This window comes from Prionailurus bengalensis, chromosome E4 (genome assembly GCF_016509475.1).
Source record: "Prionailurus bengalensis isolate Pbe53 chromosome E4, Fcat_Pben_1.1_paternal_pri, whole genome shotgun sequence".
Classification (NCBI taxonomy): Eukaryota; Metazoa; Chordata; class Mammalia; order Carnivora; family Felidae; genus Prionailurus; species Prionailurus bengalensis.
Window position 1 is genome coordinate 36,719,787 of NC_057360.1, and position 24,203 is coordinate 36,743,989.

A 24,203-nucleotide genomic window follows, 5' to 3' on the forward strand; every position below is an offset into this window, starting at 1 on the left:
TCATGACGCAAAATCTCCAGACACACGACCCTCCTTTTTTGAGACTAAAGGTGTGAAACAGAGTGTAAACCTGGGAAACATGGGCTCTCGAGGGATTGGGAGATTCATGACGACCCACATCTTCCCACTCAAGATTTGTACCAAAGCGTGAGCTCTGGTCGGTATCGCCAACCATCCATCCATTCGCTGGCCTCGCCGGGAGCATAAAAGCTAAACTTGAGAGGCTCGTCTCCTCCCTGGCTGAGAAAACGCACCGAAATAAGGCGGGGGGTGGGGGTGGGGGTCTGGAGGAGAGAGAGAGAGAGAGAGCCAAGGGGACCAAGATGGGAAGGGAAACGTCGCGGGCGAGGGGAACTTAAAGGTAAAGTAGTGGAACTAGTCGCCGGTGGGACTGGCCCCGGAGCCAAGTGTTCGAGTGGAACCAGGGTCTCTGTCCTGGGTGCTCTGCGCCACATTCCGGGATTTGGGACGGAAAGGGAAAGCCAGCGGGCTTGGATTCGTGCCTCCGGCTGGATCCCTTAGCACCCCTAAGCCGTGTGGCGGAGCTTGCGGGTCTGGTGAAGAGGTGGTCCCCCCTCCCGCCCCGCACAGCCTCAGGCGCCCCCATCCCACACTAGTTTCTCAGGCGGCTGATGCGAGCGCGGGCGCCCCGGCCCTCGGCGCCCTCAGCCCACGCACCGCGCAGGAGCCGCGCGGGTGACACCGCGGGGAGGGGCGGGGAGGGAGGGCCGCTCGGGCACCAGGACCCCGCAGCCCCGAGCCGCCAATCTCCCTGCTCGCACGCCCTTCCCGCACCCGCGCAGGAGCCTCCCAGCAGCCCCCCGCCCCCCCGTCGCCGACTGCGAGGAGCGCACTGGGTGGGGGAGTGAGTAAATAATTGGCCAGAGGCCCGGCTTCCCGGTTCTCGCTCTGCTTCCCCGAGGCCCGACTGCGCCCGGGGCCGCTGGGGCGACGCAGCCCCCTCGGGAACCTGACACCAGGTAACCTGGCCCCCGCCCCGTCCCGGGTCTGGGAGTCTGTCTGTGACCCCGAGAATGCTCATCCCCCAAGGTTTGAGTCGGTTTTCTCCCGGTTAATCGCCATCCGCACCTCCTAGCCGGGGCCGGTGGGAGAGACACCTCCAGCCCCCGCGCTGACCCGACTGGGAATGCCGCTGTAGTGCGCGGAGTGCACCTCAAAGTGCTGGGTCCCCGGCGCCCAGCCCGGGAGCGCCGAGAGTGAAGAAGGACCGGGAGGGGAAGGCGGGGATGCGGCGGGGGAGCAATCAATGGCTTAGCCCGGCTTCCCGCAGGAGCTACCGCCTATTCACGGTCTATGCAGGCACCAGCTGGCGGCAGCATCTTTTAGGTACGAGCTCCAGGAAGGCAAAGGCCTGCTGGGGGGCCGGGAGCCCAGGGCGCGCCGCGGGACCCCAGCACCCCCGCTGCGCCCAAGCCTCAAGATGCTCTGGGCTTTATGAGGTTCAGTTACAGCCGAGTCCTCCATTAACACCTCCCCTGATTATTGAGAGGCTGGAAGGGCTGAACGCAGCCTCAGAGCGCGTCTCCGCGCACCAGCCCGCGTCTTTGCCCTCTGCCCACCCCTTCCTCCTCCTCCCGATTTGGAAGCATAAACTGAAAATAAAAGACAGGTGGAAGGAGCTGCGGGTCAGAGGTGAGGGATTCGGGTCAATTCCGAGAGAGACAGACAGACAGAGAGCGCGAGCGAGCTTGATTTCCACCCAACGGGTTATTTATTTGGATTAGCAGAGGAACCCTCTGCCAAGACCTGGGGACCAGCCCGCACCTCTGGCCGCAGCCTCCCGCCCTCCCTCGCCGAGGATCAGGTTCTTGGGGGGAAACGTCTGGACCTCAAGGTAAGATCCCCACGGGGGTTGTCTCCTAGGAGCAGTACTCCGGCCTGGGTGTGCGCCCGGACGGCCGGGCGCCCCAGGAGCGTCCCGAGCACTAGCGGAGGCAGGCCGGGCTTCACTCGTAGCCGCCCGACGCCCGAGGTCGCGGCGGGAGGAGCGGTTCCCACGCACCATCCCAGCGGGCTGGTAGACTGCGCCCGGGGCCCCGGGCCGCACCGCCCGGCTGACGCGCGGCTTTTCTCTGCCAATGCAGCCACCATTACAGCGTGATCAACTCCTTTGGCTCTAAGAATGCTGAACGGCACCACTCTAGAGGCAGGTGAGTTATACACCAGTTTCCTTCTCGTGTCCTCTGCCCTTTCTTTTGGGCTGCTGTGCACATCGGTGAGTGTGTGTGTTGTGTGCGCGCACACGCGTGTGAGCGCCTTCACTGGGTGGAAGAAAGAGGTGTGTGTGTGTGTGTGTGTGTGTGTGTGTTAGAAATTAAACCACGTTTAGAAGGCTCTAAAATGTAGTCTCGTTCAGTCTCCTGCCAAGATTCCTGAAAGCTGCGTTTCCCTCCTTTTGCCTTTTTTTTTTAAATGTCTTTGACTTTTTTGAGGATGCAGAGGGGGACGTGGAGATCACGGTGGTGCTGAACCGCGAGTTATCCGTGGCGGCGAGAGGGATGCGCCCTCGACCCTCCCCGATGCTGCTGGGGGCGTCTCCCCACCGGAAGGGATGGGGGGGGGGCAGAGCTGACACCGCTGCTCACCTGTGTAAAGCTTAACTGGAAACTGGCTTCCCGGACATTTTTTGTTCAATGCAAACCCGCGCACCAGTTCCGGCGCGCGACCTCAGAGGCCGTGGTGCGGGACATCTCCCTTTATTCCTCGGGCGGCTGAGGGCCAGCGGCGCGGCAAATGTCAGGTAAAAGGGCTTCAGATTTCGGACGTGGCATCCGTCCACCCCCCCCCCCCCCGGAAAAGAAGCCAGGGGCCACGGAGGAAGGAGATTTGAACTGAGCGAGCGATGGGCAGGTGGCTTTGAGGGTGCCGACGAGGTGCGTGGCTCAGAGAGCGCAGAGGGGCAGGGCTGTGGGGCTCTAACGGCGCGTAGCTGGGGCGCGGCCCTGGGTCTCCCCTCGGCGCAGGAGGACTCCCCCCGGCCCAGCTCCGCTCAGCCCACTCCCATCTGTCTGGAGGGAGGCCCTACTAGCAGGACTGAGTCAGAGATGCTCCCGTGCTGCAGCGCCCGTCTGGACCTGTTTGAACGTAGAGATTCCCTATGCGCACTGACTAGAAAAGGCCCGGTGGCTCGGGAACATCCGCTGACCCTCCGCCCAGCGCAGCCAGGGTGACACCACTGAGTGAGCGGTGCCTAACCCCAGACGATGTTGATTTCCCCGGGCCCTGGGACGTTCTCAACAGTGCCAAAGCCAGACACTGCTTCCAGAGCTGCACCTTTCAGACCAAGGGGGCTCCTCAAACAGTTCAACTGGGTCAGGAGGAAAGGTGACCTCTGCCTTTTTAAGGGCAAACCCAGGGCACAGGATCTTGGCCTCCAAGGTTCAGATATAAAGAGAACTTGAGTTGCCTATCTTATCAAGAGATGGGTCTGCTGGGGTTTTCCCTCTCTGGTTGCTCCCAGGGCAGAGCAATGCATTTCCTTTATTTCCTGTCTCTTGCTCTCTGAGGAGTTTTTCTGGGCAGGTGTCTGGGACAAAGTTGCCACTTTCATGGAGATTCCAGGACCCTGAACCCTTCGTCCCTACTCCTCTGCCCTGCTAGAGACCAACCGCCCGCTCTTCTGAAAGCTGCAACAGTAGCCAGATGGATGGATCCTGGAGCACTGAAAAGAGTGAACTGCGTGTGCCCAACTGTGAGGAGGGCTGCACCTGGCCAGGGTTCTGCCCCACTGCTCCAAATACAGCTTTGAGTTCAGAGAGGAGAGTTGACATCCTCTTATGGGCCCCAGGTGGGGGGAGCCCACTGCACCTGTCCCATTTAGATAGGCGGAGCCCCAGGAAATGAACCAGGGAACACTCCGACTTTTATGGAGCACTCTCGGGCTATTCTGAGGGAAGACTGGCTCCAGTCCCTCCTCACCGTAGGTGAAAGAAGTCTGAGCTACAAAGATGCTCTCCTTAAAGTGCTTGCTGTCTTTTGTGAATAAGGGGTAGTAAGGGGGACCCTCTTAGGTATCTTTCAAGGGCTCCAAGACAAAAAGGATACACCCAGTTCTTGGAGCATTCCCCACCCCCCCACCATGGGCTTCTTCTTCAAGGAAATGTGAGAGGAGGCAGAGCTGGGTGGGTGGGGAGTAATTTCTGCAGGATTAAAAAGGACCTCCCAAACTCCAGCAGCACCCCCTGCCCCACCCCTAGCTTTCTAAAAACTTCCTACATTGGCTGTGAAGGAAGACTCCTGGCAGTTGGCTTCTTTATGGGAAGTAGCAACTCCCACCGGGTGTAGGAACTTATAACCCGAGTTTATAAGAAAAAGCAGGCATAGCTGGGATCCAGCCCCAAAGACTATTGTAGAAGGGGGTCTGCCCTGCCAGTACCTGATAGATGATTAACAAATACTTGTGGAAAAGAAGAATGAATGGATGGGTGGATGGATGGGTGGATGTGTGGATGGTTTACATCATTTCTGTGATTGGCTTCCTTGGAGACTTCACAGAACTCTGGCTTTTTCTTGCAGTTGTTTGTTAAACTTTCCCTTCATAGAGTCTCTAAAGTTTCATCTCTTGCAAGAATAGGGTGGTATTCTTGGGTTCTTTGTTTTTGCTGACCCGGACCAAAATCCAATAACAGCCAAGCCAAATTCCAAACACCCCCATTTGGTAGGTGGTGATGGGGGCGAGCGGTGATGGGGGTGATGGTGAGAGCGGCAGTTTAGTCCAGAAACTAGACAAAGTCAGTCCCTGGATTGAGGTCCCAAATTTACTTTTTCCTTGGAGCTTCCTTGGGTTAACTAACCGACTTTCTTCTCAGAAACCCCTCCTCTTTCTTCTTCTCCTCCTCCTCCTTGGGGTCTGAGTCCATTTAGCTGTTGACTTGTGGGAAGGCAATCTGCCCCTTTGTGAGAGGACCTGCTGTCTCTGAAAGGGTTGCTGGTCCCAGCCCCTCCTTGGGGCCCTTCATTTGTGCACGTGGGTTTGAAAAGCTCATTGATTTCCATCCAAAGGGGCTAATTACATTACTTACAGTAAATAGCAGCCCTGCTGTCCAGTAGGGCTGCCAAAGTAGGGGGGGGGGAGGTCTCCAGCTTAGTTCACTTGATTGGCTTCATTTTTGTGTGAAATTGTGTTTTATGAGCTGTATTCTGGCACCCGGAGGACTGTAACAGCGTCCAGTCTGCAAATAACATTATTTTTGACCCTGAGAAAAGAGCAAGGGGAAGCAGTGGAGTCTTGGGTTTCATGGAAGAGGTGACTCCAGCAGCTTCAGAAGGCGAAGCTTTGGGACAGGAAGTCAGACTGCTGCAGAGAGTAGCTCCCTTCCTCCCTCCATTCTTGTCTGCCTGCCTGCCTTTTTTTCCTTCCTTCCTTCCTTCTTTTCTTCCTTCCTTCCTCTCCCTCTCATTTTCATTCTCTCTGTCATTTCTTCCCATCTCTTTCTTTCTTTCTTTCTTTCTTTCTTTCTTTCTTTCTTTCTTTCTTTCATCTTTCCCTCCTCTTTCTCTCCCTCCCTGTCTCCCTTCATCTTTCCAAATTGGGCCACTGTTCCAAGTCAGTTTCCCTAGAGGGAAGCAAGTCTGCCACCAGCATACCCCTCTGAGGTATCCAGGATGTGTCGGGACGTGAGCCATTCCTGGGAAAGCCGATGGGGGTGGTGGGAAACAGGCAGGCACTAGGGAGGAAAGAAGCAGAGAGCAGCCCCAGCTTCCTACTTTCCCTGCTTAAAGCTGGGCTGGTTCCTGCCGCTGCTGTGCGCTTCGGGCCCCTAGGGGGCTTCTGGTGGCTTGCATGAATTGACAATATCGGAGTATTGTGGACACTTTTTAATAGGGCCAAGGAGGGGCCACCGCTAACGGGAACAGAGGGAGACAGAACAATCCCGCCTCTTGTGAGGCGCAGGTCTGCCATTCTGCTTGTCAGCTCTCACCTTCCCCTCCTCCACCGCGAGGAGCCCCTTTCACATCCTCCTAAAATTGCGGCACATCCAGTTTTACAAGTCCCCGTCCGACAAGGGCAGTGGGAACAGCACGCAACAGGGCAGGCACCTAGTCCTTCAGGGCCCTCCACTTGCTGCCCGCATCGACAGGTTTTAAGGGGGACCCTGGGATCCCCAGCAGATTACCTGCAAACCTGAATTGGGTAAGAGAACACCTCACCCCACATCGTGGTTCAGTTGAGTACTCTCCACTACAAGTCCATGCCTCGTCCTCTACATTCATTTTTCAAAGAAAAGCTTTTTTGCCACCAATAGCCAGAATCTTAGGTTCTCCTAGCCTGTTTTTCACTTTGGAGGGGGTGGTGGTGCTCCAGGCTCTGGTAGGGTGGAGGGCCTCTAGGAGAGGTGAGGAGACCTCCTTTTAAAAAGTGAGTTGAAGAAGACGGGAAGAGAGGAATCTCTGTTTAACATTTACTTATTTGGGAGCCCCTGCAAGCTACGGACCGTAAAAGTCCACAAAGAGGAAACCCAAAGTTTGGAGCTGACATTCTGTGTGCCTTGAGCTGGGGTCTGATCTTGAACTTGGACCAAATAGATGGGCTTTCTGCCTCCTGCCCAAGGGCGGGGGCAATATGGGCTCCTTTTCCCCTTTAAAACATGATTACTGGGAACTCTTGGAAGGATGTGTGTGTGTGCATGTGTGTGTGTGTGTGTGTGTGTGTGTGTGTGTGTGTGTGTTGGGGGGAAGTAAATGCCCCCTCCTACTCCCCCCCCTCCAGCCCCCTCCCCTTTGTAATGTTTGTCCCTGCTTGCCCATCACCAGGGGGTTGAGAGGAGTGTGACAGGTCTTTGTTGTCTGAATAAAAATCCGTGGCAGCTCCAGGGAGAGAACTCCTCCTACTAAATTATCAAAAATGGGCTGGCTTTAGTCTCTTAACAAATTGGACACAGCTACGGCAGGAGCAGTCCCCAACCCAACCTACAGGCACTGGGAACTTGCAAGCAGCCAGGGACCGCTGAAAATAGCACTTCTTTTTCTTTCTTTGTGTTCGAAACTATTTTCTTTCTTCGCCAGATTTTGTTTTCCTCCCCCCGCTGCAGTGTTGTTTCCCATTAGTAATTCGATCTCTCAGAGCAGTAAGATTCGCCTTCTTCGTCTCCTTTCCCCTCCGCCCCTGTTTGTTTGTTTTCTGCACATCTCCTTCAGGGAGACGCTGGGGTTCCCCCCCCCCCCTTCTTTTTTTCTTTTCCGAGCAGACCAATTTCCACTCCGTCTGCCTCTTTCTTCTTCCCTCTCTCCCTCTTGCCCTCTGTCCCGGAGCGCCTCTGCGCTCCTCCAACACGCAGCTCTCTGCGGTCCCTTCTGCTCCTTCACTCGGATGAGCTGAGAGCCGCGGGCGTGTGTATATGGAAATAGTGGGGTGCCGAGCAGAAGACAACTCGTGTCCTTTCCGTCCCCCAGCCATGCTCTTCCACGGGATCTCCGGAGGCCACATCCAAGGTATCATGGAGGAGATGGAGCGCAGATCTAAGACGGAGGCCCGCCTGGCCAAAGGCGCTCAGCTCAACGGCCGCGACGCGGTAAGGAAGGGCCCCCTCGGCGGCGGGAGGCAGGCGCCCGTGCGCGCTCGGCGAAGCCGGGTCTCCATCGCTGGCCGGCCGAGTTGAGGATGGAGGGTCCCAGGGAACGTCCGTTCCCGGCTGTCGGGTGGGTTTTCTCCGCGCCCACTGCCTGCCGGGCTAAGAAACGGCCGCCTTTCTGGCTTGAAATGTCTCCGCGACCGAGACCGTGAGCTCGCAACTCTCTGCCGCAGCTGTTCCCGGCAGAGCAGGGAGGGCCGGGAGTGAGAGGATGGGGATGTCCTCTTCTGCAGCCCCCAACCTCTGGTCTCCGCTACCCCCAGACTGCGGGCGCCTCCCCGGCAGGCCCCCGCCGGGAGGGCAGGAGGGCGAGCTGGGCGCGGGCAACGCGCGGACGGCGCGCGCAGCCGGGGCGTCCGGGCCAAGCAGGAGCCCAGGTGGCTCTAGTCTCTGGGTGTGGTGACCGACCTTTGGAGAGGACTCGGACTCAACTGGGCCACCTTCAGTTCTCGGGACGCTCGGAGCTCCGCACTGCCTAAGCCGGCGATTTTCGGGGTCTCGGGCAGCCCGGCTCGGCCCCTCTAGCGAAGCGGGACGGCGTTCAACTTCCGGGCCGGGCGGGTGGAACGTGCAGGGGGAAACCTAATAAAAATCCGGAGGAGCCGGGCACCTAGCCCCAGCGCGAGAGCTTCGGAGCCCTTGAGCGGTGTAATCAACGACCACTGTTACCGCTATTCATATTAATGAAAGTCATGTCCGATTAATAAAGAAAACCAATTAATAGTCTATGTGCTTCCCTTTCCCACTTACGAGCCGGGAGGGGAAAACTGCAGAAGTCTCCGGAAATGATTTCAGCCCAACAGAGCTGTGCACATCCTTTGGCAACACACCGGGGATTGTAGCGCAAACTAACCCGGTACTCTGCCCCGAGCGGGTCAGTGGTGTTTTGGGTTCCACCAAGTAGCCGAGCTCGTGGGTGTTTCCACATTTGGAACATGAATTCTGTACCGGGGAGGAGGTGGGGGCTGGTCTGAGTAAAGGACGGGACTTTACTTTTCCAGGCCCGCCAAAGTTTTGTGGGGAAGTCCAACCCATTCCTGCTAGTCTTGAGGGAGATGTCCAGCGGTTACCTCCTTTTTCTTTTTCCTTGCTGTGACTATCTTGTCTAAAAACAAAAAGCAGCAACCCAAACTCTAATTGCGTGGCGGGGCGGGGCTGGTCAAGGTGAGGTTTCCTCATCCTCGGCCGTGTCGGTGGGTCAGCCGGCGGGAAGCTTAACCTGGCCACTAAAGAGATTTTCAGGACACAGATCTCCTGGGTATGTTAATGCCGGGGAAAGAGGGACTGTGCAGAGGGGACCAGACAATGCACTCTTCCTGGGAACAGGCACTTTATACCCTTACTGGGGAGGGGACCGATATCCCTGAAAAACAGAGAACAGCCAAATCTATCCAGATCAAAACAATGTCGACCAAATTGTGAGCACGGGTATAATAATCGCTTCCTTCCTTTTAACTTAACTCTGCCCATAGGAATTTAGAGAAATACAATGTCTTAAAAAAGTCTGTGTTCGTCCAAATCTCCTCTCCACTCCGCAGTAAAAATTTCCGTTGTTTAGTTTTGTGTGCGTTGAAACCCACAATTTTTAGCTTGTACATGCGAATTGGGGAGCACGCGCCCAACCTCTGCTCAGTGCGGTCCTAGCATTTTAAAGAGGCTCTAGGTGGCCGACGCGTCTTTAGGTTAATAGTCCCAGGAGGATGCGCACGCCGGGTCCAGGCAGACACTACAGAAATGGAGTGAGTCGCGGCGGGGAACTTTTCCCCGACGTTTGCCTTTGCACTGTGGCCCCTGCCCCTGGAGGTGCTCCCCAAACGACTTGAGCTTCGGAGAGGGGTCTCGAAGCTGTGCGTCCCCACCGCACGTCCTCCTCAGCGGTGCGTTGTGCTTGCCTTGCAGGGCATGCCCCCGCTGAGCCCCGAGAAGCCCGCTCTCTGCGCCGGCTGCGGGGGCAAGATCTCGGACAGGTACTACCTGCTGGCTGTGGACAAACAGTGGCACCTGAGGTGCCTGAAGTGCTGTGAATGTAAGCTGGCCCTCGAGTCGGAGCTCACCTGCTTCGCCAAGGACGGTAGCATTTACTGCAAGGAGGATTACTACAGGTATTCCCGCCCCTATCGATCTCTTACGCCCTGGTACACCTGGCGCGGCCACCTGCCCGAGCCGGGGAGCCTCCCCTCGGTTCGCCCCCTTTCGCCCCTTCGGGGTACTGTTACCAATCCCGAGACCAGGGAAGTCCACTGCAGACGGGTTCGAGCTGAGCCACCCCCACCAAGGGCAGTGAGGATGGGTGGGAGGAACCCCCAAGGTCTGGAGCTGCCAGTGAATAGCACCCATTCCCGACACTGCACAGCTCGGTAGAGGGGATCTGGGGAAAGCTCGGAATCTTGAATGCACGCCTGTCTGCCGACCAACATCGAAGCGGGGTGTTCTCTCTCTCTCTTTCCGTTTACTACGAACGGGGCGAGATCCTCACCTTGGAAATGAACTGGTGGTCCAGGCGGCCGTATCCGGGTGTTATGTTTTCACAAGGGTGGCGGGAAACCGCATAAATGACCATGAAAAGGAATAATCGCCGTTGGTGAAAGAAACCTAAGCCACTCAGTTCTGAGTTCCATTCACGGCGAGTTAGAACCGTGCTGGTCAGCCTGGAGAGTAAACTCGGGGGATGTTTTTTTGTGATGCTTCCCAGTTATTTTTCTGGGGTGGGAAAGAGAACAGTTATGTGCAAGTGACCTCGCTCTGCTCTCATTCAGAGGAGAGAGGTGATTAAAAAAGAATAAGCTTTCATCTGCGGAGGCGTCTGTCTGAATGCTTTCACGTACACTCACACATCCATAAATAACAATAATAATAATACCACCCTTCATAGGATATTTTGTAACGGATGAAACGCTTTCCCTCAGCGTTGAAATTTAAGATTCTTTCCATAGCGTTGGAGTTAGCTAAGTGCGGGTTTTTGGTTTTGTTTTGTTTTGTTTGGCTTTTTGTTTGCTGTGGTTTTTTTCCTTTTAATCTTTACAGAAAAGGAAACTGAGGATGTTACCCAATTCTTCTTATTTTAATGTAAGGTTTTTTTTTTGTTTTTTTGTTTTTGTTTTTTTTTTGTCCTGGTTCACCAGAACAGGTCAAAAAGTAAACAAAATTAATGACCAAATGCAAACGGACCCGTGTCCTCTTCTCCCGGAACCCTCCTATGTGCCCGTCTTGGGCCACCGCTGACCAAACCCCAGGTGTCACGGGTGGGAGATGGCCCCGTCTTTGCCTCAACCAGCGCCCTGACTTGACGGGTTTGTTTTTCCAGAAGGTTCTCTGTGCAGAGATGTGCCCGCTGCCACCTTGGCATCTCCGCCTCCGAGATGGTCATGCGCGCCCGAGACTCAGTCTACCACCTGAGCTGTTTCACCTGCTCCACGTGCAACAAGACCCTGACCACGGGCGACCATTTTGGCATGAAGGACAGCCTGGTGTACTGCCGCGCCCACTTCGAGACCCTCTTGCAAGGGGAGTATACACCGCAGCTGAGCTACACCGAGCTGGCGGCCAAGAGCGGCGGCTTGGCCCTGCCTTACTTCAACGGCACTGGCACCGTGCAGAAAGGGCGGCCCCGGAAGCGGAAGAGCCCAGCGCTGGGAGTGGACATCGTCAATTACAACTCAGGTGAGCCCTGCTACTTTTCCCTCACCCCTCCAGCAGCCCTGGCCTCTGGCTGCCCAGCGGAGGATTCCACAGAACTCCTTTCCCATCCGAGATCTGGTGGCAAGAGTGTTTTGCTTAACACTCCCCTTTCCTCAGCACACCTCCCTTTCGCTCAGAAGGAGGAGAAAGAAGGAGAGAAACCGAGGAGAGACAGAAGGAGAGGGGGAGAGGAGGAGAGGGGGAGAGGGAAGAGAGAGAGAGAGAGAGAGAGAGAGAGAGAGAGAGAGAGAGACCTTTATTTAGGTTGTGGCAAAAAACACATTCATAACCATGAGGCTGCAATGACTTCCCCCAAACAGGCAGAGCCAAATCCTTGTTGCCCATTAGTTAATGAGCCCATTAGTTTCTGGCTCCCAGTTGGAGCAAAACAGCCCCAGGGCAATTCCTGTGTGGAAGCCAAATTATAGATCCTGGAGGAGGTTTTCCTATATACTGGAAAAAAAAAATCTTCAGAGCCCAACTCCAGTCTGTCTAGAGGGAGCAGAGGCTGTGGTCACCAGCCCAGAGTTAATCAGGAACACAGTTGGCAGGAGTGTCGAAAACCAAATCCCTGGTCTTGGTGAGAAAGCAGCTGTAGGGGTAGGAATCACCCTCCACAGCTGAGCTGGCCTGCCCCTTGTGTAGGTCAGGGCAGTCATCCAGCCAGCTCATTCCCTGTATGATAAACCACCAGGACCTCCAGAGCCCCTGGAAAACTGAAAGACGCTCCAGGTCAGGACCACTGAGGCAGCGCGGTGGTGTGACAGGCCACTCTTTTATCCTCCACCAGCCTTCAGTCTTAATTAAAAACGAAATGCAGGCAACAGGCCTGAGAGCACACTTTCTCCCTTGCTTTGGGAAGACATGTATCACTTATCAATATCTCTCAATCATCCGTTTCCCATGGTTGGTAGCTTGCCCCTGCTCTGCATCCCCCAGGTGAGGATAGGGATGGACCTTGTCGACCACGTCGAACTCCAAGCAGGAAGGAAGCTCTTCTTAGGAGTTCCAGACACTGGGGAAAAAAAGGGGGGTCTGGAAAGCCCCCAGGCTAATGCTTGGGAAACCAAGGACTGGCTTCCCATGCCCAGCCCAGCCCTGGCTGGGAATCTCAGCCGACAGTAGACTCAGGCTAGGGCGTCCATTCTACCGGAAGGGACCCGAGGGACCCTCATTGTGGCAACCCTACTCTGTTACCATGAGCACCCAGTTACCAGCCAAAGCATGGACGTCCCAGAGCACAGATCTTGCTGGTTTTTGCCTTCCGGTCCCCAGTGCCTGGTATGGTGTCTGACCCATTGTGGCTCAAAGTTATCCAGTAGGATAAGTGATTTACCCACGGTCACACAGCCAGCGTGAACCATTTGGAACTGATAGGCCTGCTCGGAGCCCAGAGTTTCCTGGGGAAGCCTCTCAGGAAGGGCGGCTCCCCCCAGCCTTCTGCTGGGCTGCCTCCTGGGGTTCTCGGCTGCTGTAACTGAGGAGAAGGAATCCCGACCCGGCCAGCGCGGCGCGCGGCGTCCCAGGGAGATTAGCGACCAGGGAGCTCAGCGCAGCGACATTTGTCCCTAGGGGGTTCAGGCCAGGGTCGCTAGAGCAAGGGAAAAGGCCAGCCGGCTCGCTCCAGACCCCACCAGGATCGGTGTGTGGCGGGGCAGCGGGCGCAGCCCCGGGTTTTGCCAACCCCCGGCTGCGGGTCGCGGCCTGGCGCTCGTCCCTGCTGCACTTCCGCGGGGGTTTGGTTCGGGGCCACTTTGCCCAGCGCGCTCATTTCATCTCCTTTGATGCGAGGTCCCCGGAGCAGGACAGGCAGGGCACTAATTGTTCTTTATTAATAGAAGATGACATCGGAATCTCGAGCCACTCACCAAGGCCCTAATGCCCTAATTAGACAGAGACAGAGACAGAGACCGAGAGGCCGGGACCCACATAACTGGAGAGTCCTTGGGAGAGAGGGAACCCCTCCGCCCGAGAAAGTGTGCAAAAAGGTGGACATTTCTAGCCACAGGGAAGCAATCCTATTTTTTCCGCTTGTTTATTTAATCTAACTAGCTCAATTTGATTTCGCCATGGATCATTCTTTAGTGGGAAGAGCTGGGAGCTTTAAGGACAATAAAATTTAGTGGTAGCTAGAGAATACAAATTTATATCTTCAAAAAAAAAAAAAGAATGAAAATCTCCTTCCACTTAGGCCTTTAGTTTGTATATTAATGCTGCAAGGTTTCTCGAGAAAGGTGATGCTGTTTAGCTCCTGCAGGAGGAGACGGTTGCTGAGGCCTCACTATCCGGAATTTGAACATCACACGACCTCAGACTGGATGTCTTTTAATTAGTATCCACCCCATCCTTTCTGGACTTTTCCTAGAGATACAAACGAATAGTACATACTTCTTTAAAATCAGATGGAAATAAATAATCTAGAGAAACTGGATCAAAGATACATGACCAGAAATCAATCCCACTGTTTTTTTAAAAAAAAGGTTATGCATCTAACCATCTATGCCAGTTTGTTACAAAACTAGCAAAAGAAAAGCTTCAGCAAATTGAAAACATGTTAAAAGGTAGAAAATGAGATGGACCCACAGTTTTAACTCATTATTTTTGCTTTCTTTGGGTCTTATATTGCCATCTCTGCTTAATTGTAAACTAGTTTCAGAAAGAGTAGCGTTGACACTAAAATGCAATCTATGAATTGATATATTAAAAAAAAATCCTATACATTAAATGTGTTTATGATTCAAAGACGTCCAGAGAAGATGTGAAAGGTGGCAAAGATCAGTTAGTGTTTGACATCTGGCAAATGCCTTTTAGCGAGAATATTACTAATTTAGTTAATCCTCCCTGTGCAGATCCCAGGCAGATATTTTAGAAAGAGACATAGAGAGTTTATTTGGAATCCTAGATTGAAAGGCAGCCCTCCAGGAGTGAAGATTTAGTGTAGGATAGGCAACTCCTATTTGGGTAACTTAGAGATAGTGGCGAGACTAAATTTTTGCCAGTTTTTAAAATCTGCTTTCCTTGGGTTTTCTTGGAGTCTAAAGCTCCTGATAGTTGTGAAATTAGCCTGGCACTGACCCCTAGTGGTCTCCCAGGGATCAGTTAGTTCTCAGAAGGTTACATACCTTCGGAACAGAAACTCGCTTTAGTACAGGTGACCATTATTATTTCATCAGTGACTGGAAAAGAAAATATTTAGATCTTCTCACTGACTTTATAGTGTGTCAGATGTGTACTTATAGGTGGACGTTTAAAGTAGTTTTAAGAGAGTTGTCATTCCATCTCATAATTCAGGGGGTGGGGGAAACAAGTATACTTCTGAAGTAGACCCTGGGGAAACACAATCACTTGCAAGTTTATATAATGCATCTGTAGTTAAACACAAACAATTTAGGATAATGCACTGAGTTACCGTGTGGAAGAACTAGATTGCTCTTTTCAGTTGAGTAATATGATAACACCGTCACAGGAAAAGCATACAGTAATATCTGTTTAACAAAGAGCTAACAATCTTCTTACACACTGAACCGTATACTGTGTGGAAACAAGTCCCATAATTGTGTTTAATGAACTAATGTTATCTGCTGAATTTTTAATCAGCAATAATGAATGTAGAATGCATATTTAGAAAAGCAGTTTAATCAAACTGTTCTATGATTATTTTCCATAAACTTCATTTTAAAGACTAATGAGTGCATAGTGAGGTTAGGAATCACATTCATCTCTAAGAAATAATACCTTGAGTTGGGGCAGTGGCTAAGGGCATTAGTTAAGCACTTAGTTAAGTCCTCTAAGTGTAATATTCAATCTGATGTGTTCAGGAAAAGTTAAATGTTACTCACATACGGTAAGAATGAAATCTTATTTGAAGAAGCCCCAAAGCCAGGTGTGCCTCTTTGACCATTTTGTGGTGGGTACATTTATAATCTGGTTGTGAAATATAGCTCAGTTTACTAGAGATAAATATAGTTTTATAGTAGGTCTTAAGAGGCTGTTTCATCCATTTGAGGATATGAAAGTGCAATTCTGTAGAATATTTGAACCCAACATATCCCCCACTGGGCTAAAATAGGATAAAATGTAGCGTATATTCTTTCTCTTATCTCTGAGGGTATGTTACTTTTCTGGGCAATTTAAAAGAAGGATATGGTCAACATTTGTATGTATATGGCCAACTTGGATTCCATTCGAGTTGACTTGGCTTTGCATTAATAGTCACTTGATTTTATTGATGAACAAAGATTCAAAATCTTGGTGGAATGCTTTTGAGTCCTGGCCCTGTGCTTGACTCAGGGGACCCAAAGGTGAATAGTATATAATCTTTCTCTCAATGAACTCATCTGCTCTTTTGCCAGATGTGCCCTCCTACTTGTGTATCTTATGGAAATTTAAACAAAGGAAACATGAATTCATGCCTAATGTAATGTCTTCTTACAATAGAGCAAATTTCTTGTTAAATGGATTTTGTGAAGTGCCTGACCTCTTGGTTGATGGCCCAAACTACTGTTTCTGCTGATTATGCTGGTTTACCAGAAAGTTTCAGAACATAATTCTAACCAGAGCAAAGCAGGCAAATAATATTTTATCAAGCAGAAGAGCTAATATTAAGAAATGTTTTACTTTCTTCAGTAAAGTAGATGCCACCAAGTAACATGATCAGGTTAATTTTAGATATTCTATTATAATGTGCTAAAATGTAGGATGATCAGATCTGAAAATACATCGTATAAATACCTGAAGTAAGGGTTTAAAGAAAAAAAACTGCCATGCCCTTTAAGTTGAGAAGTTGGTCGAATCAGTAAATATTTAGCAAAACATTTTTCATTTTGTGGTCATATTTCCTACACAGAGCCAGGAGGTTATTGGAAATGACCTTTTAAATGTGCAGCTTTACATCCTGGGGATAATGACTCTCAGGCTGGTTTCAAAGTCTGGGTCGTTTTACCCTCAATGCTGAGCAGAGCTCTGCAGGGAGAGAGATGTCACCCTCTTTCTGCCAGACCAGCCAGGGGCACAGCTCAAATCCCACTCACAAACCTCCACAGCAAAGAGGGCCAAGATCTGAGCTGAGAAATAAGCACCAGCAGTGTCTCTGAACTGTGAGCTGTGGGGAGTGCTCCAGGCATGAACTGAGTGAAGAGAAGTCTGGGCTCATTCTCTTTCAGAAATATTTATTAAAATAACTCCAAGGGAAAACTGTTTTCTTCCTGGCACTGCCCTATATTAAGCAGCTATAGCTAAAAACCCTCAAAAATAATATTCTTAGGATTACATAAGAAATCTACAAATTCTAATTTTGTAAAACTCTCCCCCTTCTCCAGCTACTTGCCACCTTTTTCCTGATTGAGAAGACTCGAGGAACATCAGAACAAGCTAAAAATTGGAACTGACTTAGACTCTTCCTTAGTTGGTGGGTTCTCAGAAACTCTCAGATTGGAGAGAGATGAAATGGTTTGCATATCCCTCACGACAAAGAGCAGTGCCTTCAGAGAGTATGTCTCATTTCACAAACACAGACAAAGTGTGGAGTCTCTAAAAACTGTTGTGTGCGCTGTAGGGCAGGGTGCGGTTGTGCATAAACGTATTAGAGTCTATCCTTTTTACTCCTGGGATGTTTCTTTCACACTTGCGACTTCTTCATCTTCTCGAGCTTTCCAGCAACCATTATACAAAAGAGAGGATTCATCTAACATTTTTCCGTTACATAAACTTTGGTTGTGGCCACGTGAAGAGGCTGCTTTGGCTGACTTTGGTAATTAACCTCTGTCTTGTCTCGATACAGCTTATAATTGGGTCGACAGCCTTTCCCACCGTTGCTTTATTTTCCTAGCATCGCACAGCCCGCTACCGCTACCGTTGCAGCAAGTGCGGGACTTCCCACTGAGCAGTTGTTTGTTTGTTCGCTGATCCCGCAACAGGTTGTAACGAGAACGAGGCAGACCACTTGGACCGGGATCAGCAGCCTTACCCACCCTCACAGAAGACCAAGCGCATGCGCACCTCCTTCAAGCACCACCAGCTCCGGACCATGAAATCCTACTTTGCCATCAACCACAACCCGGATGCCAAGGACCTCAAGCAGCTTGCTCAGAAAACAGGCCTCACCAAAAGAGTTTTGCAGGTAAGAAACCTCCATCATTGGCTGTGTATAAATCTCCCTTACCCTTGCCAGTAAAAACAGTTCTCTTCCCTGTGTAGAGCAATACAGATATTTCCTGTACTGCTTCTCATTAGTTTACCTTAGTTATCTCCCCAGAGGGTGTGCGGAAATTTTGCAGGGGCTTCCGGGAGGGTGCCCAAAGAGAGACCCAGGATCTTCTGAAATGCAGCCACATTCTTCCTTCCTATCGATGGAGAGATGGGGCCACCCAAGCCAGCACAGCTCACCTCACTGATCTGCTAATGTGGGTGATGTTATTTGTACAAGTTGTGGCTTTAGAGATTTCCATTCACGTTAGGCTCAGTGCACAGACTTGAGGGGGACCCGCTGGTGCTGTTTTACTTCAGCAAACTCTTGGCAGCCTCACTCACATGCCATGACCTTCCAAATTCAGATCGACCCCCCTCCTTTTTTTTTTTCATTTTTTCAACTCCGGAAAAGCCACAGCCATGGTTAATGTGTCTCAGCAACCAAGTGTAGCAAGAATTTTCCCATTTTAACAAACTGTAGAGCAAAACTAAATACTGAGAGTTAGACCTGCTGTCCAATTGTTTTTCTAAACTTGTGAGGGTAAGAATATACAACTCATGAAATTATAGTGGGTTGCTGTGGGTCACCTGTGATCTTCTTCTACTTCTCAGTGACAAAGAGCAGGCATTTAAAATTCCACCGACCAGTTTCTGGCTGCTTGGGGTCTGTGGCCCTGGGTTTTTCCTATGTGGAGAATAGTTATCACGGGTCAGACTCAAGAACAGCCTGAAATCTGTTTCAGTGATGTTCATTTCATAGGAGTCCTTCTTACTTTGTGAAACTTTCAATGACCCTGCCTTTCCTCATTCTCAAAAGATAACAAACGCTTAAGGAATCAGGATATAGTTTCCCCCTTGTATCTCTGTGCCTTCATGTCTATGGTATCTCCACTTAAGCATCAGTTGTCCCAAGTGGCACTTGTTAGTGCTGGGGGGATATATACAGTTGAGAGGGAGTACCCATAGTATTACTTGAAATACTCTGTTAAAAAAAAAAAAAGCCAAAAACCAAAAACAACAAAAACAAAAACAAAACAAACCCCAGCCCTTCTCTCCCAAGAAAAATAAAAACAATTATATTTAAAAAGAAAACATACTCTCAAAAAAAGAAAAAAAGAAAAAAGAAAGCAAGCAAGAAAAAAAAAAGAAACAAAAAGGAAAGACAAAGAGAGAGAGAGAAACAAAAGAAGTCTAAAATAAACATCGGTAAAGAAATCAATTGGGATTGGTTTGCAGGTTTGGTTCCAAAACGCACGAGCCAAATTCAGAAGGAACCTTTTGCGGCAGGAGAATGGGGGTGTTGATAAAGCTGATGGCACGTCGCTTCCGGCCCCGCCCTCAGCAGACAGCGGCGCTCTCACTCCACCCGGCACAGCGACCACTTTAACAGACCTGACCAATCCCACTATCACTGTAGTGACATCCGTGACCTCTAACATGGACAGCCACGAATCCGGAAGCCCCTCACAAACTACCTTAACGAACCTTTTCTAACATTGGTTTTTGTTTTTGTTTTTGTTTTTTCATTCTTCCTCTTCTTTTTATTATTATTCTAATTATTATTATTTTATTATTTACAAGATTTTTTTTCTAACCCACAAGATATTTGGGAAATAAAAGCAACAGCTTGGTGTGTAGCATCTGCAGCCACTTGGCAAATGAGTTTACAGAATTGTCTCCTTTACGAAGTGTTTTTTTGTTGTTGTTGTTTTGGTTTTGTTTTTTTTGTTTGTTTGTTTTCTTTTTGTCTACAATGTGTATTTGGATTTTTTAAAAAAAATAATTAGAGCTTTCAGTTGGTAAGGAGAGTTTTTGAATTATTCTAATAAGTGCCTCTTAAAATTGTATGTTACTTATTTCCAGAATCTCGAAGAAAAAAAAAAAGTGGTATGATAATGGGCAAACAATCATATTCCCAATTAAATGATTAGGTTAATAAAGAATCAGATAATTAAAGTTATTTTTTAAATCTTGCGATTGTATGTATACTTATGGAATTTTGAAAACTTCACATTGTTTTTTTTTAATTTTAAAAGTGAAAAAATGTTTTGATTATTCTTTCATCTTACAAATGAGGAATATGATTAAACAAAAAGCATTAACTATAGCAGCTCTAAATATTAAAGATTAATTAGGTGAGAAATCTGCTCTAGCAATGTGACTTTTCCTTCTTTTTAGGGGTGTACATCCCAGGAACACTTGTTAGTTATTTGCTTTTCAACATTTGAAAAATATTTTAACTCCCTGTGTATCTATGAAAATTCCATATAGAGCTTGAAATTCTATACTTTTAACCTAAAGCTAAAAATGATAGTTCTAAAACCATTCTTTCTAAATTAATTTTTTTTTCCTAGGGAAAATGGAAATAAGCAAAATATAATTTTTTAAGAAGTTAAAAAAATCAGTATAATTTAATTAATAGCTCTATTAATTGGCTTCAGCTGTACCATGATATTGTATCTGGCATTCTATATGAATTATGTTAAAAAAGAAAACCTTAGTAGACTAATATCGACAATGAGAATTCTTTGGTTTGTTTTGCTTTATTTTACTTTGGCATAGGTTGATATATTTGTCAGAAAAAAAAAAACTTTTCTGGCATTACAGATTTAAAGTTATTAGTCTTAAAGTAGATAAACTCAGAAGCCTCGTGGATGCTGATCTGAATATATTTCCTAGTTTACAGTAGCATTATTTTTCTTTTAATTTAAGCTAAAATCTTAATGGTCTGGGCAGTGGTGAATGTTCATCTATACGCTTCTGTTGTAGTTAAATACCAATTAGATTGTGGATTTCCTAAAAAAAATAAAAAAGAAGTCAAGATATATGTCTTGCTTTAGTGGATTGTTAAGAATAACTTTGCACATATTCTCCACTTTTTGGACCCCTTAAATCTCCTTTGGTGGTCGAAGTGGCTATTTAATAGATTTTAAAGGTGTCCTTCTGGCTGTATAAATGTGTGGTTACATATTGACAGTTCACTGCCCACATTAAAGTGCATTATTGTAACTTTTGCTCAGGGTCTTTAGAAAATTAGCACAGAAAGTAGCTTATTTTTTAAAAAAAGATGATGGAAGATAAGTTAACACTGTAACAGAAGAAAGGTGTGATTGCCATTATATATTTAGCAAGTGTGGTTATCATCTTATATGGAGCTTAAATCTTGACTTTTCATATTTCTATTACATTTTGGGCATTTACCACTAACCAGACCAAACAACCTTGGTAAGGCTGAGATCTTATTAATACACTTTTACAGGTAAAATATTGATACTTATAAATTTTGTTCTTTGACAGAACAATGTATGGTACTATAGATCTACTTTATTAAGTAGACTAATTATAACTCAGTTCTCCTACGTGCCTTATGATATAACTTGGAAGTAAGTTTGTGAAAAATCAGGATATATGTGTTGTTTGTTAAATTAACTGTTTTAAGCCCTTTTGACACCTCACTAGTTTTGTACTGTTTTACCTCTTATTTCCGAAACTCTTTTTATGGTGTATCCTGTTAGAGGGGACAGACATGTCATAGAAAGCAGTTGTGCACTCTTTCAAATATAGTTGATAAATTCAATAATCTTATATATTGAGCTTCGTGTTTATAGTACAGTAAGTGGTCTAGCAAAATTGTCCATGTTTCTTTGTTTATTGATAAATGCATTGTATAGAAACTATTTCCCCTAAATATTTATGGACCAAACAATTGTGATATATCCTATTAAATTTGTGTGAATAAACCATTTTGAATCTAAGGAGTTTTATTTCCCATCAATTTAAGGTTTAACTGTACTAGTGTGTTTCCAATATCTATATGTAAAAGCTATTAAAGTGGGAATACAAACAATTTTTAAATATTCAAACATACAAATAGTTTTCAGATTTCCAAACTTCTGATTCATTTTAAATGTACACACCGTTGCATATGCAATGTAATTCAACCTCGAATTACCTTTTAATATATTTTCTTATAATAAAAGTAATGCCCCACCGATTTGACTCCGCCCAATTTTTAGAATTAAAAAAAAAGATAATTAGCAGACAAAGTAATTGCATGAAAAGAAACTTAACTATGATTAAGATTTAATGTTAGGTCTATTGAGCACAGATGGATATTTGTAAATCAAAATAGAAATTGCAGACCCCTAAAAGCCAAGTTGCTCTGTAGTTAATAAATTGTCACTATGATTTTTTTCAGGGAGAACAAATCTTGGGGCATTACAGCCAAACATCCCGACGTTTGAAAATTCCCTAAAGTATTAAAAGAAGGGGAAAAGTTTGATCGGAAATCCACTGCAGTGAAGACAAAGACAATATTAGGTTATGATAATCATACATTTTAAAATCTATTGAGCCAAAAAAAAAAAAAAAGAGAGAGAGAGAGACAGAGAGAGACTTAAATGTCATTTACTGAATGTTAACAAAAATTCTGTTCTTTATGGTGTCTAACACAAATGGAGGCTTAAAGTTATGTGGTTTAAAACAAAATTAGTTAAGCCGTGTATAAACCAGAGCAACCTGGCAGTAATATGCCCACCCCATATTTGAAGAAAATTATTATTGCTAAAAAATCCCACACATTTGTCAAGCACAGTAGTTGTAAAATAAAGTCCAAAAACATTCATTTCACCTGCTTGCTAATGTGTATTAGTCCTATCTGTTGATGGCATTTTCCAATTGTAAATTCAAAGAAAAGCTATCACTCACTTGAGAGTATAGGAATCAAAACCCAGTAATTTTAGTATTATTGTTTATTACTTCCTTTTTAAACAGAAATCTCTGCATGCACTTTTACATCTGTCACTCCTAGTGTACATCTCTGTATGATGACTTATCTTTGCTGTTTCTTGTATGATAAATAGCTTTCATTAATAAACATTTTATTTGATGCGAACATAGTTAACTTTATGTTAAATACACACTGTTGAAATTACTTTTGAACACTGTCTTAAGAGGCAGCACAATACATTTCCAACTTGTTATACTTAGTAAAAAAAAAAAAAAATCCAAACAATATAATGAGGTTAAATTCTGGTAGCCTAGGATAAAATGACTTACTTGGTTTTTAACTTTTCATGACTTTTTATTTGTTGTATTCAATTGGCCCATGTATTAAAAATTACCAAAAAAAAAAAAAAAACCCACAGAGAAAACACAAATTACGACAAAAACTAAACCTTAGACTAAACTATCATGTAAAATTTCAGCAACGTTTTTAGATTATTAGGGTAAAATTTATAGATCCTGTGTAAGTTTACATGTTTGCTATGCAATGAGCAAATTTATTGAAGTATACAAATATATTCTGAACTATGGAAAGATCCAATCTTTGCATAGTTCAAATTACATATGATATTACAAACAAAGGAGCAAGTGGAAAGAAAAACAAATATTTAGGAATGAGGTTTTTTTTAATTGTTAAAGGGAATATTTGAAGAAAGAATTTTTTAACGATTCCTATTTAGCTGTATATCCAAAGCATATGTTAAACAAATTAACATATAACTTTCCAGAAAAGTTTTCATTATGATGAAATTTTTATTATATACAAATGAACCCTATGTAAATGATGTAACTTTTATGAATGACAGACATTAAATATTTCACTTACATGTATTCTCGGAACTTTGAATGTTTTCTTAAATGCTTTCACTTCCTGAATACTAAAAAAGGAAAAAAAAAACGAAAAGAGAGAGCAACTTACTAATTAAAAAAATAAAAAAAAAATGCAATGCATCATGACAAGTAGACTATTTTGACTGATCATGAAACATGTTGGTTTTGTCAGGAACTTGAATGTTTATGCCTCATTGAAACCTCATCCATGGCTATAGCAACTTAAATAGATTTTCCAATACGTTTGCACCCCGTTTATTCAAATCCTTGTCCTACAACTTTGCTTTCTTTCCCTGTGCTGTCACCTATGGCAGTTTCAGTTAGAAATATCTTGGAGCCTCGCCTGGTTTTACAGACCTTTAAATATTTGTCTGGTATGTGAAATGCGGGAGGAGACCAAAGAGGGAAAGAACGTAACTGCAATTAGACATCTGAAAAAAATAATACAAATTTGAAACAGGCACATTTTGAAAAAGTAAAAGAAAGGAGCACTAATTATGTGAGTGGGAAGAGGGGGAAAAAAAAAAAGCATGTGATGTAGAGTTGGAAGGTCTGCCATGCTTTCCCATGATGTATGGCAGTTTTTGAGTCTGGGCAAACCACACACTCATTCTTGGGCATGGAAGAGAGGGATGTAGACTTCTCAGAAGGGAGCAAGGTACTAAATTTTCATAGTTTCTACCTCCCGGATGCCTGGGTTAGTCTAACTTCTGGCAAATTGATCTCGGGCAAAAAAAGCTTTACAGAGAGTTAGCATCTGTCCCCTTGGGGGAGTAGCCATCTTAATGCTGACTTAGAGAGCGAGTAGGTTTTTCATACCTCAAATAAGGATAAAACTCCATAATAAAGGACCCAAAGCAAACACTTTTAAGACTTTTAAGGTGATTTTTCATCACCTAAAAAACAGCTTTATTTAACAAAACCCCTGTAGAACCCACAGCACACTCTTTTCCAGTAACCTTTCTTTGAAGTCAAAGCATTTTATAAACCACATTTACATTGCATCTCATTTTGTGTTGCTCGAGTGCTTGCAAAGGGCATCATGGAGAAAAGCGTTGGAAGTGGGAAGTTCTGGAATGGAAATGTGGAGTCGTGTCATTCTAGGCTCTTAAGGAGAATACTAAAGATGAT

At 46.9% G+C, this 24,203-nt stretch overlaps 1 protein-coding gene across 4 annotated transcripts; it reads left to right on the plus strand.

Moving 5' to 3' along the window:
* The first annotated feature begins 1,571 nt into the window (after nt 1-1,571).
* LHX9 (LIM homeobox 9) lies at nt 1,572-22,598 on the plus strand. 4 transcript variants are annotated; one of them, XM_043567826.1, is made up of 7 exons: nt 1,572-1,855; nt 2,106-2,171; nt 7,414-7,532; nt 9,492-9,694; nt 10,897-11,252; nt 17,186-17,388; nt 18,693-21,199. In XM_043567826.1, exons 2-7 carry the CDS (start codon nt 2,144-2,146, stop codon nt 18,948-18,950), a joined length of 1,167 nt encoding a protein of 388 aa, XP_043423761.1. In that variant the 5' UTR covers nt 1,572-1,855; nt 2,106-2,143; the 3' UTR covers nt 18,951-21,199. The 4 variants fall into 4 exon arrangements, with proteins under 4 accessions (XP_043423761.1, XP_043423760.1, XP_043423762.1 ...); XM_043567827.1 differs by lacking the exons at nt 1,572-1,855; nt 2,106-2,171 and adding an exon at nt 6,811-7,088; XM_043567825.1 differs by lacking the exons at nt 1,572-1,855; nt 2,106-2,171 and having other exon boundaries at nt 6,810-7,532.
* Nucleotides 22,599-24,203: the final 1,605 nt, after the last annotated feature.